This window comes from Pan troglodytes, chromosome 14 (assembly GCF_028858775.2).
Source record: "Pan troglodytes isolate AG18354 chromosome 14, NHGRI_mPanTro3-v2.0_pri, whole genome shotgun sequence".
In the NCBI taxonomy this organism is placed as follows: Eukaryota; Metazoa; Chordata; class Mammalia; order Primates; family Hominidae; genus Pan; species Pan troglodytes.
Window position 1 is genome coordinate 101404461 of NC_072412.2, and position 20701 is coordinate 101425161.

The 20701-nt window shown below is 37.7% G+C and overlaps 1 protein-coding gene across 4 annotated transcripts in view; it reads right to left on the minus strand.

Annotated features, from left to right (window-relative positions):
- Positions 1–1403: 1403 nt before the first annotated feature.
- The window catches only part of UGGT2 (UDP-glucose glycoprotein glucosyltransferase 2), a 252929-nt gene continuing 233631 nt past the window's right edge, over positions 1404–20701 (minus strand). For 2 of the 4 annotated variants that reach the window (XM_063792284.1, XM_001139906.6), the window contains one exon: positions 1404–1636. In XM_063792284.1, the coding sequence (XP_063648354.1) occupies positions 1614–1636 (23 nt within the window). In that variant the 3' untranslated portion in view covers positions 1404–1613. Of the gene's footprint in view, positions 1637–15092; positions 15946–20701 lie in introns of those variants that run through there. The other 2 variants (XM_016925458.4, XM_016925457.4) reach the window with 1 other exon arrangement.

Sequence of the window (20701 nt, forward strand, 5' to 3'; positions counted from 1 at the left end):
TGAACTCACAGGAATAACCTAGTTCCACCAGAGCAGGCCATAAATGGTGCACTCCATTTTAATACAGACAAACACGAACAAGTAACAAAGGGAGGATGACTGCAAGAGGGAGAGGCAGGCGCTCTCTTATTAGGAATGAATGGAGCTGATGGGAGGAGGAGTATTTTAACTCTATGGGCTGTTCTGTCAAACACAGAAGGATTAGCCTTGTTCTGAAAAGCTCACAGGAGTGAGCTTCGGCTCATGATGGAACTGTGTGTACTGAGCTGTCCAAAGATGGACCAGCCTGTCTCTAGAGGTGGAGAGTTCCCTGTTGTCCCGGAATTTCCAAGATGGCCTGAGGCTCAGCTTTACAGGCAGGGCCTTAGAAGAGGGGCCGGCACACTGGCTGGGGCCCAATTCTATTAAATGCTTCTCAAACTTGTCTAATTACAGAACCATCTGGAGAGCTTTTTAAACAATCATGATTTACCAAGCTTACTTTAGACCTAATGAATCAGACTCTCCACAGGATGAGGTCCAAATGGCACTGAGTTCTCTTCCAGTCCCATGATCCTATGATTTTAGAATAGTTGGTAGTTTTTAAACATTTACTATTATTCATCTATTATTAATACACATCAGAAAAACAAACTGGTTACATCCTCAACTTAGTTCCCATAAAAGTACCTAGTCCTTTTAAAAAGAGAATACACATATATCCCACATGCCCATAAATGCTTTTTATGACATAAAATTAGAAACATTAAAAAATCCAAATACCACATAAGATTAAAACATTGTTTAAGATAAATGATTACCATGCAACAATATTACTTCCATTTTAAAACAATAGTTAAGGAATAAATGGGCTTAATTATTAATTATTGTTGTCTCAGAAGGAAAAATACAAAATAGGTTTCTGTAATTTTAAATGCATTTCTGTAATTTTACTATTATTGTTATTATTTTTTGAGACAGTCTTACTCTGTCGCCCAGGCTTGAGTGCAATGGGCACAATATCGGCTCACTGAAACCCCTGCCTCCCGGGTTCAAATAATCCTCCTGCCTCAGGCTCCCAAGTAGCTGGGATTACAGGCGCCCACCATCACACCCAGCTAATTTTTTGTATTTTTCGTAGAGACGGGGTTCTGCCATGTTGGCCAGGCTGGTCTCAAACTCCTGAACTCAGGTGATCCACCTGTCTTGGCCTCCTAAAGTGCTGGGATTACAGGTGTAGCCACTGCACCCAGCCTAAATGCATTTCTGTAATTTTAAATGCATTTTGTGAATAAGGAAATGTGGATGCACATAAAACCAGATACAAAAGGCTATAGTTTGATAAACACCAGCTAGTCCGGTACCTGGGCTATCTGGCAAAATGTCAAACTTTAACTGGTGATCAGGAAAAAGGAACAATCAGGTTTTAAATACTCAGTGGTCATTTATTATATAACTTAAACTCATTCAATACATTAAATACCTGTTTTAAATAATTACAATTTTTTAAAATTAAAGAATATGTCACTGATCTTAATGAGACTTCCAAATCGTCTCAGCAGGGGCTCCACACTTCCCCAGCAGGCGGCAGGTTTCCTGTCATGCTTTCGCCTTCCTTCTCATATACACCAGTGCTAGAGTTCGTCATGTGTCAAAACTATAAGGGAGAAAAGTTTATTTAGCTCCTGGCATCTTAAACATAAAATTATCTTAAATATTACTTACGTATGATGAGGAAGCACCGGTACTGACTGAGGATCCTTTATTTGCTAGTTCAGTACCTATGTGCTTCATTACGCAACACGAGAATAGCTCTTTGTACACTGTGATGTCTATTATATTGTCTCATAACTACTGGTCTTTCTACCCACCTAGAATGTGAGCTCCCATGAGTCTATGAGGACAAGGAACATACCTTACTTATCTTTGTTATCTTTAGGATCTAGCATCCTGCCTGGCAGATAAGAGGTCTTGAAGAATACTAACAGATTATTCACTGTGAATACAGTATTCTACCCTTAATGTAATGGAACAACAGAAAGCAGAGGACATATTAATATATAGTCATCATCTAAGATGGGAGGACACAGCACTCTGACATAGACATAAGTACTACATAAATGCAAGCACAATTCTGATGAGACTCTCAGAGAACAAAATGGTCTCTTCTGCATCACTGAGCTGTCACATACCAACTGATGTAAATCACTGAGAACTCAATATTTTCAGGCAGAAATTAAATAAAATACAATTTAAATGCATGCTGTTCCACAATTCAAGATGGCAGACTATATTTCTTCACTAAATTCTACTGGAAAGATAATAAATATAAAAAGGAAAAACAATAATGAGAACGAGGGAAGTGGTTACAAGACACTTGTTGGGGCAAAGTTACCAATGAATTTCAAGAAATGGGAAACAGGGATAGACTGCATGAAACAACTTCATCCCAGGATACACAGCTGAAACGATGAGTTGGCTTTCCTGATGGAGGAGGCTGGACGAGGCTATAACAAACGCCAGTGGACAGTGAGTCACACAGTGAGGCTATCAAGTAAAGCACCGTCCGTGGAAAATCTGTGCCTGTCAGCTCCCCACCCCACTCTCATTCTTCTGAATCCAAAAGAGAAACTGACAGCCTGGTATTAGCTATCCTTTTTTGTTTGTTTGTTTTGTTGTTTGTTTTTTGAGACGGAGTCTCACTCAGTCGCCCAGGCTGGAGTGCGGTGGTGTGATCTCAGTTCACTGCAAGCTCCGCCTTCCGGGTTCACGCCCTTCTCCTGCCTCAGCCTCCCGAGCAGCTGGGACTACAGGCGCCCGCCACCATGCCCGGCTAATTTTTTTGTGTTTTTAGTAGAGACGGGGTTTCACCGTGTTAGCCAGGATGGTCTCGATCTCCTGACCTCGTGATCCGCCCGTCTTGGCCTCCCAAAGTGCTGGGATTACAGGCGTAAGCCACTGTGCCCAGCCGACAGCCTGGTATCTATTCTAAGATAAAAAGTGGAAGTCTATTCTTGAAAGAAAATTGAACAATTGTGAGAGAGAGAGACAAAGAGGGAGAAATAAAGGGTGGGAGAGAGGGGGAAAGAGGTTTTTGGTTTATTTATTTATTTTTTTTGGAGACGAAGTTTCACTCTTGTTGCCCAGATTGGAGTATAATGGCATGATCTCAGCTCACCGCAACCTCCACCTCCCGGGTTCAAGCAATTCTCCTGCCTCAGCCTCCTGAGTAGCTGGGATTACAGGCATGCGCCACCACGCCTGGCTAATTTTGTATGTTTAGTAGAGATGGAGTTTCTCCATGTTGGTCAGGCTGGTCTCAAACTCCTGACCTCAGGCGATCCACCCGCCTTGGCCTCCCAAAGTGCTGGGGTTACAGGTGTGAGTCACTGTGCCCGGCCGAAAAGAGGTATTTTTATATGAGTGTCTGCTCTTGAGTAAAGCACCCTCATTTGGGCTTTTGGGGTGGTGTATAGGATGGGCTTTGATCTGTTCCATGACCATACACCTAGAAGGAGGCCTGCCAGTTGTACGCCGTGGGTTAGTTAGTAATTAACCCTCCCATTTGGGGAAGGCTCTTGGAGAAACACATTTAAACCCTGGCAGAGGAAACCCACACCAGTTATTATATTGATCAATCTAATATTTCATTCTTAAATATATACAAACAGCCAAAGATCTCCAGGTTTTTGAGGAAGACCAGTAACAAAAGAAAAAAGGGCCAAGATGAATACGTAAGACAGCTTAAACAAAAAGGAACTGAAAAGAACTAAAGCAATATTCACAACAGTTCTAATTGGTATTTCAGGGGATATTAGAAAAAATCCGCGAAACCATAAAACAAGAACAAAATGAAATTAAAAAGAAGCAAGCAGGGAAAAGAAAGATCTGTTAGAAATTAAGAAGTGATTACCCCTCTAAAATAAATGAATAGAAAGATTGAAGATAATGTCAAATAATTTTTTCAGAACACAAATGAAAGGAAAAGATATACAAGAGAAAATATAAGTACAAAAGATCTATAGGACTAAGAAGATAATTCTATTTACAGTAGCACCAAAAGGATCACAATAATTAGGAATAAACCTAATCTAGGAGGTGATACATGTGTATACTGAAAATAACAAAAAATTGCTGAAAGAAATGAAAGAAGACACAAATAAATGGAAAGACATTCCACGTTCATGAGCTGGAAATTTAATATTAAGATGTCTATACTACCCAAAGCAATCTACAGATTCATATTCAACAAAATCCCTATAAAAACCCCAATGATGCTTTTTATAGAAATAGGAAAATTCATCCTGAAATTCATACAGAATCACAAGGGATGCTGAAAATATTATGAAAAAGAATGAAGTTGGCAGATTCACATTTCCTGATTTTATAACATATTACAAAGCTTCAGTAATGAAAACAGTATGGTCCCAGCATAAAGACAAATAGCCCAATGGAATAGAGAGCCCAGAAATAAACTCTTGTGTATATGATCAATTCATCTTTGATAAGGATGCCAAGAATACTCAGTGGGAAAATAACAGTCTCTTTCATAAATGGAGTTGGGCAAACTGGATATCTACACATAAAAGAATAAAGCTGGACTCCTATCTTACATGACATATGAAAATTAACTAAAAATGGATTAAAAACCTAAATATAAGACCTGAAATTATAAAACTCCTGAGGAACACATAGGGAAAAATCTTCATGACACTGACATGGCAATGACTTCTTACATATGACACCAAAAATATAACAAAAGTAAAAATAGATAGATGGGATTATATTAAACCTAAAAACCTTTGTGTATCAAATGACACCATCAACAGAGTGGAAAGGTAACCTAGCAAATCAGAGAAAATATCTGCAAATCATGTATCTGATAAGCCATTAATATTTACAATATATAAAGAAACCCTGCAACTCAAAAACAAAAAATCAAATAACCTGATTAAAAAATGGACAAAGAACTTGAATATACATTTCTTCAAAGATGATATACAAATAGTCAGCAAACATAAGAAAATATGCTCAATATCACTAATCATTAGAGAAATGCATAACAAAACCACAATGAAATTATTACCTCAGACCCATTAGTATGACTGCTATAAAAAAAAAAAAAAAACCCAGAAAATAAGAAGTGTTGGTGAGGATATGGAGAAACTGGAACTCTTTTGCACTGTTGATGGGAGTGTAAAATAATGCAACTGCTATGAAAAATAGAGGTTCCTTAAATATTCATATGATTTGGCAATCCTATTTCTGGATATATATATCCAAAATAATGGAAAGCGGGGTCTCAAAGAGATATACACACACATGTCCATAGCTGCATTACTCACAGTAGCCAAAAGGTGAAAGCAAACCAAATGTCCATCGATGGATGAATGGGTAAACAAAATGTGGCAATATATATATACAATGGGATTTTATCCAGTCTTTTAAAAGGGAAGGAAATTCTGTCACATGTTACAACATGAATAAATCTTGACAATATTATGCTGAGTGAAATCAGCCAGTCACAAAAAAAATAAATACTATATTATCCCACTTATATAAAGTATCTAGAGTAGTCAAATTCATAGAGTAGAATGATGTTTGCCGGGGCAGGGAGAGAGGGGGAAGGGGAACTGTTAATGAGTATAGAGTTTCAGATTTGCAACATGAAAAAGTTCTGGAGTTCTATTTCAAAACAATGTGAATATACTTAACATTACTGAACTTAAAAATGGTTAAAACAGTAAATCTTGTTACGTGATTTTTTTAACCACAATGAAAAAATACATAAAAATGGTATAGGATTGAACCAAGAGGTATAAAAATCCAACTAGTTAGAATCCTGGACAGAGAGAACAGAGATAAGGGGGAAAGAGATTATTTAAAAACAAACAAACAAACAAACAAAAAAACACAGTGGAAAAAAAAAAGTCCAAGGCTAAACAAAGACAGGAGTCATTAAACACACAAGCAGACAAATTTATGGGATGCAATAAAAAAAGTGATCAGGGAAACTTATAGCTGTAAACACTAACATCAAAAAAGAAAAAAGATGTCAATTCAGCAACCCGACTTTGTAGCTTCAGGAGCTGTATGTAGCTGGTCAGGCAGGAATATTGGTAGCCTGGGCATCAGATTTATGGTTGATATCTGAAGTGGGGCAGTCCTGCAGGCTGGGCCCTTAATCTGTGGGGTCTGAAGGTTAACTCCAGGAGTTAATGTCAGAGTTGAAATGAATTACTGGAGATTCAGCTGGTGTCCAGTGAATTGGAGAATTGGTGTTAGAAAAACATCATATATTTGTTGTCAGGAAGAAAGAACATCAGATGGCAGTACTACTCAAAGTGATCTACATATCTGATGCAATCCCTATCAAAACCCCAATGACACTTTTTGCAGAAATAGAAAAACCTAAAATTCATATGAAATCTTGAGGGACCTTAATAGCCAAAACAATTTTAAAAAGAAAAAAAATTGGACTCACTGATTTCAAAACTTACTACAAAGCTACAGTAATTAAAACAGTATGGTACTGGAATAAGAAGAGACATATAGACTAAAGGAATAGAGAGCCCAGAAATAAATCCTTGCATATATGATCAAATGATTCTGACAAGGGTGTTCAGACCATTCAATGGGGAAATGACAGTCTCTCTAACAAATTGTGCTGGGACAACTAGATAGCCACATGCCAAAGAATGAAGTTGGACTCCTACTTCATACCATATTTAAAAATTAAAGATAGATTTAAAAATCTAAGTATAAGACCTAAAACTATAGAGCTCTTAGAAGAAAATATACATGGAAATCTTTGTGAATTGGATTGGGCAATACAGTTGACCCCTGAATAACATGGGGGTTAGGGACACTAAACCCCTGCACAGTTGAAAATCCACATATAACTTTTGACTCTTTAAAAACTTTACTAATAGCCTACTGTTGACTGGAAGCCTTAGAGATAACATAAACAGTTAACATATTTTGTATATGTATTATATACTGTATTCTTACAATAAAGGAAGCTAGAGAAAATGTTAAGAAAATCATAAGAGAAAATATACCTTACTATTCGTTAAGTGGAAGTGGGTCATCAGAAAGGTCTTCATCCTCATTGTCTTCACATTCCGTAGGCTAAAGAAGAGGAGTTGTTAGTTTGGTCTTGCTGTCTCAGGTGGCAGAAGTGGAAGAAGTGGAGGAGGTAGAAGGGGAGGCAGGGGAGGCAGGCACACTCAGTGTAACTTCACAGAAATACCTTGTAATTTGTCTGATTTTTTTGTTATTTCTCTAAAATCCTTCTTCTGCTGTTTGCTTTAGTTTCAGTCTCCATATCATAGAGGGATCCATGTCATAAAAAGCAAAAGCAGTCTTTAATAATTGGAACTCTTCTGCCAATTGTCTAATGTCAATTTGTTTTCCAGCACTGCTTCTATGTCTTCTTCCTCATTGTCTGGCACTGGTTCAGAAGCACTCATCTCCATCAAGTCATCTTCTGTTAATTCTTCTGGTGTGGTGTCTTCTAGCTCTTTAATTTATTCAAGAAATCCGTATCTTGAAACCCTCAGCCCTCACCGTTTTTTTTTTTTTTTTTTTTTTTTTTTTGCCGTATTCACAATCTCTTTCATGATTTCCTTGGTTAGCTTTGTCGTAAATCCTGTGAAGTCATGCACAACATCTGGACAGTTTTCTCCAGCAGGAATGTATTGCTTGGGGCTTGATAACTTTCATGGTTTTTTCTATAACAATGATGGTATTTTCAATATTATCATCCTTCCAGACTTTCATGTTCTATCAGGGTTCTCTTCCACAGCACTGACAATCTTTTCCAAAGAGTACTTTGTGTAACAAGGCTTAAAGGTCCTTATGACACCCTGATCTAGAGGCTGAATTACAGATGTTGAGTTTGGGGGCCGATAGACACCTCCAGTGTTGAACTCATGGAGTTCTGGGTGGCCAGAGAGCATTGCCCAATATCAAAAGAACTTTAAAAGGCAGTCCCTTACAGGCAACATACTTCCTGATCTCAGGGACCAAAGCATTGATGGAACCAATGCAGAGAAAGGGTTCTTGTTGCCCAGACATTCTGTTGTACAACCAAAAGACTGGCAGCTGGTATTTATCTTTATCTTCAAGGCTTGGGGGTTAGCAGCTTTATAGATAAGAATATTACTGATCTTAAGACCAACTGCATTTGTATAAAATAATAGAGATAGCCTATCTCTTCCTGCAAATCCTGGTTTTCATTTCTCTTCCTTACAAATAAATGTCCTTTGTGGCATTTTTTTTTCTACAAACAGGGAAATTTCATCTTCATTAAAAACCTGTTGAGGCAGATAATCCTTTCTCCTCAGTGATTTTCTTTTTTTTTCTTTCATAATTGAGATTTTATTGGTTGGGTCGAGGATCAGCACACAGACATTTCAATTTGTACACAATTCTTCACATACGTACCAAAAATCTAAAAAGCCATGTATTGCAAATTCTTTGTAAAGTTACTATAGTGACTTTCCAGCTTAATATCCGGAGGCAAAATTTCCTTAAGAGGCTATCACGTACCAATATCTTCACATGTTGATAAGCTGTTAAATATGTCCTACCAATTCATAACTGAATAGCATGTACACTACATACTCAAATTTTCATTCACAGCACATTCACAAAGTTATTGGAAAAACAGGACTATCACAACTAAATATGTTACAGAGTGCATACAATTCAGACAGGGAAATCCACGAATATGGAGTGGTTTTCTTTAGGAAACAATTCTACTAAAAAACAACATGGGAACAGAAGTAATTTAAGATGTTTAAGACATTCAGTACAGGACCGTGACTCCATATTGCTGTTTAGTATGCTTTGTATTATAGGATATAAAAACTAACCCCCCATCTATGGAATGTTAACCTGACACCTAAGATAGTCAAAACCTCCTATAATTCAATATCTCACATTATTTTCTGGTTGTACCCAAAAATAAACTGGTGAATGATTTACCTCTTTTTAAAAAAAGCATTTACACTTAAAAAATGGGATGAGGTGGGATTCCTTCCTTCTTCAAAATGTTTCTAGAGCTACTAAAAAACTTGCATTTACAAAATAGTTGATAAAAATATTCCTCTGAATTGTACAAGAAGGGAGACAGGAACCACTGATAAGACATGGTATAGGATATTAATCAGACTTGGCTTCTTTCTCTCTAGCTTCATTGGAGGCTGAACTCTCCTCGGTTTTTGTTTCTCCATTTTCTGCAGGCAAATCTTCTTTACTTTCTTGATTAGCCACTTCAGCCCGTTTTCCCTTTGCTCCTCCTTTCCCTTTTGTTTGCACGTTCTGTCTGGAGATTTATCCTTTCCTGCTGCCTTTTCTGGCTTAGTTTCCACTTTTGCAGGGGCAGGTTTAGCTGACAAGTGTGCAAATCTCCTCTCATGAGTTACTCCTTCGCTGTCCCTTCGGTGGAGCTGACCTTCCTCTTGGCATCCTAGCAGCAGGGAGGGTGTGTGCCAAGTGCCTGCAGACTGCAGCCTCTCCGCAGCCTCAGCACACTGAGAGAGACCCTTAGCAAAGCTGGGCTGCCTGGCTGCTGCCTCTTGGTTGGCAGAAGCTGCTTCTCCTATTATCTTGACTTTTAAAAACCAAACCTCATTCTAAAATTATCAAACCATCCTTTGCTGGCATTAAATTCTCCAGTTTTAGATCCTGCACCTTACTTTTGCTTTAAGTTGTCACATAATGACTTTTCTTTTTCTTGAATTATATTAGTCTACAGGTAAGCCTTTCTTACAGTAATCCTGCACCCACATAAAAGCTGCATTTTTAATATGAGATAAATAGGTATTTTGCAAGAATTATAAAGTTTTGGTGCCTGCTGACACAGCTGCAGTGACAACTTCACAAAATTTTCATTTCTTTTTTCAATGGTCCTTACACTGGATACATTTATCTTGAAATGGATAACCACATGTGATGACCTCAATCTGTTGTACATATCAAGCAATTCAACTTTTTTTTGTAATATCATGGCTTTTTTCTCTGCTTCTTGGGAGCACTTCCGGCATCACCAGTGATAATCCATGACTTCATTTGTGTCCCATGGTATTATTCAAGTTTTATGGTATTGCACTAAACACGGTATGAACTGCTCATGTGGAAATGATTAGTGTTTTAAGCAGATACACCACTTGAGCTCACTCCAACAGCAACAGGAGGTGGCTACAATATTATTACAGTAGCATAGTATATACTACAGTTAATTTTATGTTTGTTTATATTTCTCAACTGCCTATGATGCCATGTATGGTCTGTGTTTGTGTGCATACATTTATCAATTTTAACTTTTAATAATAGACTTGTGGATATTTTATACAGTAAATAATAAAACAGACTAGTATCTACATATGTTTTATGCATTCATGACATACCTAGCTTTTTAGTCTTTTCAATATTTCTAGGCTACATGGTTCTTCTGCAAGTTTTTTCAAATTGTTGCAAATATCCAAAAATTTTTCCAATATGTTTGTTGAAAACAATCTACAGATAGGTGGACCTGTGCAGTTCAAACCTGTGTTGTTAAAGGGTCAAATGTAGTTTCTTAGCTATAGTACCAAAAACACAAGCAAGGAAAGACAAAAAAACCTGAGTATCAAAAATATAAACATTTGTACCACAAAGGACATCATCAAGAAAATGAAAAGACAACCAAAGATGGGGAAAAATTTTATAAATCACACCTGGTAAGGTACTTGTATCTAAAATATACAAAGAACTCTTACAAATACACAACAAAAAGAAAACACAATTCAAAAATGGGCAAAGGATCTCAATAGATATTTCTCTAAAAAAGATATACAGACCGCCAATAAGCACACAATAAGATGGTGAACATCATTTGCCATCAGGGAAATGCAAATCAAAACCACAGTGAGATACTACTTCTCAGCCACTATGATATTTTTAATCAAAAAGACATAACAAGTATTGACAAGGATGTAGGGGGATTAGAATCCTCATATACCTCTGGTGGAAATGTAAAATACAGCCAGTGGTTTTGGAAAACAGTCTGACAGTTCCTCAAGTGGTTAAACATAGAGTTACCATATGACCCAGTGATTTCACTAAGTATAAACCCAAGGAAAATGAAAACATAATATCCACTTAAAACCTGTATATAAATATTCATAGGAATATATTTTAACAGCATAATGCTAAGTGAAATAAGCCAGTTACTAATTATGACACTGGACAATCCTATCCATGTGAAATCTCTAGGCAAATCTGTGGAGACAGAAGTAGATTCGTAGTACTTTATAGATCAGTTGTTCAGGGTCAGGGAGATAGGGAAATTAGGGGGTGAGCTAAAGAGGACAGGATTTCTTTATGGGGTAGTGAATATGTTCTAATTTTGATTGCTGTGATGGATGCACAACTCTATGAATATACTAAAAGCCATTGAACTATACACTTTGAATTAGTGAATTGTAAAGTATGTGAATTACATAACAAAGCAGTAGATAATTGTTTAAAATGCAAATAGAAACAATGTAATATGGGATTAATAATATATAATAGTAAAATGCATTATAACAATAGCATAAGAGAAAAGAGGAAAAAACAGAAGTATAAGGTTGCAAGGTTCCTACACTATATATGAAACAAAGTAATATAATTTAAGGCTGACTATAGTGTGTTAGAGACATATATTCTAAACTGTAGAGAAACTTCATTAAAAAATAAAGGGAGTATGGCTAATAAAATAATACTGGAGATAAAATGGAATTTGAAGAAAGAAACCCAAAACAAGGCAGAAAAAGAAGGAAAAAAGGCATAAGGAGCACAGATCAAACAGAAAAATAGGAAATGGCTTCTTTAAATCCAATCATATCCATAATTACAATAAATGTAATGCTTTAAATGAAAGGTTAGCAAACTTTTACTGTAAAAAGGCAGATAATAAATATTTTTAGTTGTGGACTGTGTAATCTCCACCAAAACTATGCAACTGCCACTGCAGCACAAAATAGCCACAGACAATACATGAATGAATGAGCAAATCTATGTTCCAATGAAATTTTGGAAAAACTAGAAATTTGGATATAATTTTCATGTACCACAAGTTATTACTCTTTTGATTTTTTCCAACCATTTAAAAACGTAAAAACAATTCTTAGGAGCTGTATAAAAGCAGATTTACCCACAGAACACCCTTGTATAAATTGGCCCACCCTTGTATAAATACTACAGTGACAAGCAGTCTTTAAGATTGGATAAAAAGACCCAACTATATGCTCTCTGCAAGAAACCCACCCTTATATACTAACAGATTTTAAGTAAAAGGATAAAAAATACACTATGCAAACATTAAAAACACAAAAGCTTGAGGGTCTATATAAACATCAGATAATGCGGTCTCCAGAATGAGAGATTGCAGGCTAATTATATAGTTTGAATTTTTGTCCCCATCTATATCTCATATTGAATTGAGTTGTAGTTCCCAGTGCTGGAGGTGGGGGCTTGGTGGGAGGTGGTTTGGCTCTTGGTGGCAGTCTTTCATGGCTTGGTGCTGTCTTTGCGATAGTGAGTTCTCATAAGATCTGGTTGTTTAAAAGTGTGTGGTACACTGTACCCACCTTACTCTCTCTCATCCTGCTCCTGCTTTCACCATGTGATATGCCTGCTCCCACTTCACCTTCGCTACCAGTAAAAGCTCCCTGAGGCCTCCCCCATTTATGAGGTAGTGAAAATGTTCTAAAGCTGATTGCCGTGATGGATGCACAACTCCGTGAATACCCTAAAAGTGATTGAACTATACATTTTGATCGGTGAATTGTATAGTATGTGAATTATATCTCCCCAGAACCCAAGTGATGTTGGCACCATGCTTGTACAGCCTGAGAACCATGAAGCATAAATCTCTTAATAAATCACCCAGTCTCAGGTATTTTTTTATGGCAGTGCAAGAATGGCCTAATACAGAAAATTGGTACCAAGGAGTGGGACACTGCTATAAAGATACCTGAAAGATACAACTTTGGAATTGGGTAATAGCAGAGGCTGGAAGAGTTTGGAGGGCTCAAAAGAAAATAGGAAGATAAAGGAAAGTTTGGAACATCTCAGAGATTGGTTAATGGTTGTGACCAAAATGCTGATAGTGATATGGACAGTGAAGTGAGGTCTCAGATGGAAATGAGGAACTGGCTGGGAACTGGAGCAAAGTCATACATGTTATGCTTTAGCAAAGAACTTGGCTGCATTCTGTTTGTGCCCTAGGGATCTGTGGAAGTTTGACTTCAAAGTGATGATTTAGGGTATCTGGTAGAAGAAATTTCTAAGCAGTAAAGTATTTAATATGTGTCCTGGCTGTTTCTAGCAAGCTATGCTCAGATGTGGGAGTAAAGAAATGATTTAAAGTTGGAACTTTTAAAAGGGAAGCAGGGTGTAAAAGTGGAAAATTTGCAGCCTGGCCATGTAGAAAATAGAAGCTTGTTTTCAAAGGAAGAATCCAAGCAGGCTGTGGAGCAACCACTTGCTAGAGATATTCGCATAACCAAAAGTGAGCCAAGAGCTAACATCCAAGACAATGAGAAAAAGTCCTCAAAGGCATTTCAGAGACCTTTGCAGCAGCCCTTCCCATTACAGGCCCAGAGACCTAGAAGGGAAGAATGGTTTCATGGTCCAGGCCCAGGGTCCTGCTGCCCTGCACAGCCTCAAGACACTGTTTTCCTCATTCTGACCACTCTGGCTCCAGCATCGGCTAAAGGAGCCCCAGATATAGCTCAGGCTGCTACTTCAGAGGGTGCAAGCCATTAGCCTTAGTGGCTGGCATGTGGTGTTAAGCCTGTAGGCATGCAGAGTGCAAGAGTGAATGAGGCTTGGCAGCCACCGTCTAGATTTCAGAGAATGTATTAAAAAAAAGTCTGGGTATCTAGGCAGAAGCCTGCTGCAAGGGTAGAGTCTTAGAGAGAACCTCTACTAGGGAAGTATGGAGTGAAAAAGTGGGATTGTACCCCCCACAGAGAGTCCCCACTGGGGTACTGCCTAGTAGAGCTATGAGAAGAGGGCCACTGTCCTCCAGAGCCCAAAACAGTAGATCCACTGGCAGCTTGCACCTTCAGTGTGGAAAAGCTGTAGGCACTCAACTCTAGCCTGTGAGAGTAGCCTCGGGGGTTGAACACTGCAAGGCCACAGGGGTGGAACTGCTCAAGGCTCTGGGAGCCCACCCTTCATATCAGTGTACCTGGATGTGGGACATGGAGTCAGAGGAGATTATTTCGGAGCTTTATGATTTAATGACTGCCCTGCTGGGTTTTGGACCTGTGTGGGCCTGTAGCCCCTTTCTTTTGGCCAATTTTTTCCTTTTGGAAGAGGAATGTTTATCCAATGCTTACATCTCCTTTGTATCTTCGAAGTAACTAACTTGTTTTTTATTTTACAGGCTCATAGGCGGAAGGGATTTGCCTCAGATCTCATGTCCTTCTCACATTATAAAATACAATCATGCCTTCCCAATAGTCTCCTAAAGTCTTAACTCATTCCAGCATTAACTCAAAACTCCAAAGTCCAAAGTCTCATCTGAGGCAATCTCCTTTGACTTCAACTCATTCTATTAGACAAGCATTACTTTGACATTAACAACAGATAAAGGCATTAAGAAAATTATAGAACAATATCCTCCATGAACACAGATGCAAAAATCTTTAAGAAAATTTCAGGAAATTAAAACCAGCAATATATAAAGAGGATCCTCCATCATAGCCAAGTAGACTTTATCTCAGAAATACAAGGTTGATTAAACACTGTAATGTCAATCAGTATAATTTATATATTAACTACAAGAGAAAAGCCATATGATCATCTCAACAGATATTGAAAAAGCATTTGACATACTCAAGTATCAATTTATGATTAAAACTCCCAGTAAACTAGGAATAAAAGGAAACTTTTACAGCCTGATAAAGGACATCTATGAAGACCCAAAGCTAGCATCATACATAATGGTCTAAAACTAAATGCCTTCTCACTAAGATGAAAAACAGGCATGGAAGGGTATCTGTTCTCAACTCAGAGGCCCTTGCCAGACCAGCACAACAAGAAAAATAAATAAAACACATTACTATGAAGACTGGAAAGGAAAAAGTAAAACTAGTTTTATTTGCTGAAGATATGATCCACTGTGAAGACAATCCTGTGAACTCTACAACTATAACAGGACCCATTATGAACAAATTCCTAAGAACTCTACTAGAACTAATAAGTGAGTATAGCAAAGCCACAGGACATAAGTCCAATATACAAAAATTAATTGTATTTCTATGTATTAGCAACCAACAAGAAATTTAAAAATACCATTTATATTAGCATTCAGTTATAAAATTCTTAGTAAAATATGTACACTGCAAACTAAAACTCTGATAGGAGTAATTAAAGACCAAAATAAATCAAGAAACATATCATATTTATGAATTGGAAGCTCAACATAATCAACACATTAATCTTCACCAAACTGATTTAAAACAAGAGTTGCAATCAAAATCTCAGTGGGCTTTTTTTGTTTTCCAAAGAAATTCAAAATCCAAAACTTAAAAAAGAGCAAAAATCTTGAATAGGCACTTTGCAAAAAAACTTATAATATACAGATGACCAATAAGCACAATGATATGGTTTGGATCTGTGTCCTCACCAAATCTCATCCCCAGTGTTGGAGGTGGGAGGGTATAATTCCCTGGTAGGAGGTAACTGGACCACGGGGGCAGAGTCCTCATGAATGGGTTAGCAGCATCCCCTCGGTGCTCTTCTTGTGATAGTGAGTGAGTTAGTGTGAGATCTGGTTGTTTAAAAGTGTGTGGCACCTTCCCCTTCTCTCTCGTGGTCCTGTTCCTCCAATGTAAGACACCTGCTCCTGCTTTGCCTTTCACCATGAATAAAAGCTCCTTGAGGCTTCCCCAGAAGCAGATGCTGCCATGCTTCTTGTAGAGCCTGTGGAACCACACGAGCCAATTAAACCTCTTTTCTTTATAAATTACCCAGTCTCAGGTATTTCTTAATGGCAGTGTAAGAACGAACTAATATTATAATTAGTCTGTAGGGAAATGTAAACTGAAACTACAACAATATATCACTACACATCCATTAAATTAAGAGAGTGATGATATCAAATGTTAGTGAGGAAGTACAGCAATTGGAACTCTCATATGTTGTTGGTTAGAATGTTACAACCACTTTGGAAAACAGCTTCTCAGCCTCTTAGGTTAAATACAAGCTTTCCATATGACCCAACACCCCCATACTACTAGGTATTTACAGAAGAGAAATGAAAACATATGGTCCAGACTAAGACTAATAATAGCCCCAAACTGGAAATAACCCAAAGGTTCATCAAATAGAAAGGATAAGCATAGAATAGTATATCTATACAATGGAATAGCATTCAAGAATAAAAAGGAATAATCTACTGATATATTCAACAACATGATAAGTCTTTGGTTTCAATTTTGTGAATTCAAACAAAAGAATATATACTTATTCAATGTATGGCACTGGAGGAAAGGCACAACTGTTACAACAGAAAGCAGCTTAGTGATTGTAAGAGTTGGGTGTGGAAAGGAAGGTTCTGCCACAAAGGTGAATTGCAGAGCTGCATGAGGTAAGGAAAATGTTCTACATCTTGATTGTGATGGTGGTTACATGACTGTATATATTATTAAAAAGTCACTAAACTGGGCTGGGCACAGTGGCTCATGCCTGTAATCCCAGCACTTTGGGAGGCCAAGGCAGGTGGATCACTTGAGGTCAGGAGTTCGAGACCAGCCTGGCCAACATGGCGAAACCCCCTCTCTACTAAAAATACAAAAATTATCCAGGCATGTTGGCACATGCTTGTAATCCTAGCTACTTTGAGAAGCTGAGACACAGGAATCACTTGAACCCGGGAGGTGGAGGTTGCAGTGAGCTGAGATCACACCATTGCATTCCAGGCTGGATAGCAAAGCAAGACTACGTCTCAAAAAAAAAGTCACTAAACTGTATGCTTAAAATTGGTGAATCTTATACCTCAGTAAAGATTAATAAAAACAAACAAAAAATCAAAGTGTAACATAAGATCATAAACATTCTGGTATAATCAGTAAGTATAAGGGTAACAACTCAAAAGTTAGAAACATTTATACTCAGATTAAAAGGAAAGACCACGTGCAGTGCCTCAGGCCTGTAATCCCAGCACTTTGCGGGGCTGAGGTAGGCAGATTGCTTCAGGCCAGGAGTTGGAGACCAGCCTGGACAACATAGCAAGACCCTGTCCCTACAGGAGAAACAAAATTAGCTGGGCATGGTGGCACATGCCTGTGGTCCCAGATACTTGGGAGGCTGAGGTGGCAGGATTGCTTGAGCCCAGGAGTTTGAGGCTGCAGTGAGCTATGACTGCCACTGCATTCCAGCTTGGGCAACAGAGTGGCAGCCTGTCTCTAAAACACAAAATAAAAACATTGGAAGGAAAAAAACCACAATGTAAGTATAAAAAATATATACCTAAAACTTACGAATGTTGAAAATAAAAGGCTGAAAGAAGACATGCAAAAGCAAATTCAAAAAAATTCTAAAAATTCTAAAAGCAAATTCTAAAAAATAGCAAAGATTATAACATTAGAAGCTTCATTAAAGAAAAAAGCCATGATGAAAAACTTAAATTCTAAGAGGGAGCAATATTACAGATGACATTCATTGCCCATCATGAAATTAAACTAGAAATTGATACCAAAATTAGGAGAAAACCCACTACTATAGGAAATTAAAATGAAAACAACAACTTCTCTTTGAACCAAATAAAAAATTAAATCCAAACTATATTATAAAAATTATAATAAAAGTCTAGTATTTATCAGAATCAGAACCTGGGAGAAAAATGCATAGCACCAAAAATACCCTGGCCAGGCACTCATGCCTATTATCCCAACATTTTGGGAGGCCAAGGCGGGAGGATGGCTTGAGCCAGGGAGTTCCAGAACAGCCCTGGGCAATGCAGTGAGCCCTCGTCTCTACTGAAAACAACAATAATAAATTAGCTGGGAGCAATGGTGCACGCCTGTAGTCCCAGCTACTCAGGAGGCTGAGGCTGGAAAATTGCTTGAGCCCAGGAGATCGAGGACGCAATGAGCCATGACTGTGCACTACATGCAAGCCTGGGAGGCAGTGTGAGACCCTGTCTCAAAAAAGAAAAGAAAATCTTTGCATTGACATCTGTTTCCAGAACAACATGGCGGCAGCTTATTTGTGAATTGTCCCTCTTTCTTGTTGTTAATAATATATAACAACAAGAAGAAAACAAAACAAAATCCACAAACAACATTTCAACAAAACTAAGAAACAGAAAACCTGCAAACTCAAAATTGTGGTTAAGTACTGCTGAAAACAGAGTTGTACAGCAGAACTGGATGGGAAGTTGCAAAGGTACTATGGAAGAGAAACATGTTAAGGGAAAGGTGGTCTGACAGGTGCTCAGAAGTCTCTAGCATCTTCCAGAAGAGCAAGAGCCTGTTACTGAGAGGGAGTGCCTGTGAGTGTGATGTAGCTTGAACAAGGCAGGACTGATTACTGGGGAGGCAGAGAGAGAAAGCTAATCAAGGCTCAGGCTGCGGGTACAGAGGGGGAAGATCTCACAAAATACCAGCTATAGTGGTGTCACCTGGGATGGCAAGAGGAGGGATTTATGAAACAGAGACCTGCAGGAAGAAGCCTTCCTCAACCAGGCTAGGACTTGAGAGCCAGAGCTGCGGACACATGGAAGAGTTACCTCTAGGCCTTTCCCACAGCAGTAGTAGAGAAAACACTAAACTACAAAGCTGAAACAACCATGACCCATTATATATTACCTTCCCTAGGATCCTCCTGTGCTCCAAGTCTAGGAAACTCTTTCATTCAAAAATTCATTCAAAATACTATGAGAAATAAAAAATAGGCTAACATTCATACAGTTAATGAAAACTTACCCCAAAATCACACAAAGTAGATGAAAATTATAACTTAAGATTCCAAGATGAGCTAAAAAGTTTTTAAATATTGATAATATATTACCTTTCTTGGTTTTTCCCTTTATTATACTCTTGAATATGTTTAAGCTTCTATTACATTTGTCAACTTTCAACATCACTTGACTGCCAGTTATTACAAATAGAGTAGTAAGCAAGTTTATTCTTCTGTCTACTTTTTCTCCCCTTTCTATTTTTTGCTGTTGTATTATTCCTGCCTTATTAGACTAACATTTATTTATATACCATTGTTATCCTTACATCTATCTTTGATTTAGTCACTGCTCACCACCAAAATAAATAAGCTTATGGAAGCCCTAAAAGCATAATGAATAAAATAGACCTTATATATACACACACACACATATACATGTATACATATGTATGTGTGTATGTAATAGTATATATGTATATATGTATGTATATATCTATACTTTGGTAAAGAGAATGCATCTTCTCTTTAAGAACTCATGAAACATTCATAAAAACTGGTATTAGGCCACAAAGAAAACAACAATAGATTGTAAAAGGAAGAAATAATACAGACAATATTATTTGATCTCAATATAATTACAATAGAAATAACAAAATCAGAAAACATAAAGGCTCTTTCACATAGGAAAAAATCAGTCTTCATTATACAACTCTTAGGTCAAAGGGGTAGAACCAACTAAAACTGAGCTAACACAATGTAGAAAAACAGGAGAAAAATAAGAGAAAGCATGAATGTACAAAATAAGGAACGAAATAGGCCGGATGTGGTGGCCCATGCCTGTAATCCCAGCACTTTGGGAGGCCAAGGTGGGCAGATCACTTGAGGCCAGGAGTTCAAGACCAGCTTGACCTACATGGCAAAACCTCATCTCTACTAAAAATACAAAAATTAGCCAGGCATGGTGGCACACACTTATAATCTCACCTAGTCGGAAGACTGAGGCACAAGAATCACTTGAACCTCGGAGGCAGAGTTTGAGCTGAGACTGCACCACTGCACTCCAGCCTGTGTGACAGAGTGAAACTGTCTCAAAAAAAAAAAAAAAAAAAAAAAAAGAAGAAAATAAACAAGAAACACAGACTTTTTTTTTTAAAGGGAATACTTTTTATGACACTATAGAATATATCCAATATAAATCTTTTTCTTGGAAAACATAATTTGCCAAAACTGACTCCAGAAGCTATATAAAGCCTGAACAGATTAATTTCCACAGAAGAAGCAGAGAAAGCAGTCTACTCCCCTAAAAAGCCCCATGTCCCACTGCTATGTAAACTGTTCCAGAGCACAAAAAAGGAATACAAAGCTCCTAATTCTTTTTATGAAGTGGTGGTAACTTTGGTAACAATAGAAAAATTAATATTAAAACCTGAAAAAATTGCACAAAAGGGCTCTACAGTTTTCATCTATGAATATTGAGGCAAAAATATTTAGACATTAGAGACAAGACTACCAGCACATATAATAATAGGTCATGACCAAGTGAAGTTTATTCTTTTTTAAAATTTTTATTTCAATAGCTTTTGGGGTACAAGTGGTTTTCGGTTACTTGGATGAATTCCATAGCGGTGAATTCTCAGATTTTAGTGTACCTGTCACCTGAGCAGTGTACATTGTATCTAATATGCAGTCTTTTATCCCTCACTCCCTTTTCCCTCCCTCCGCCTCAAGCCCCCAAAGTCCATTATATCACTGTACATCTTTGTGTCCTCACAGTTTA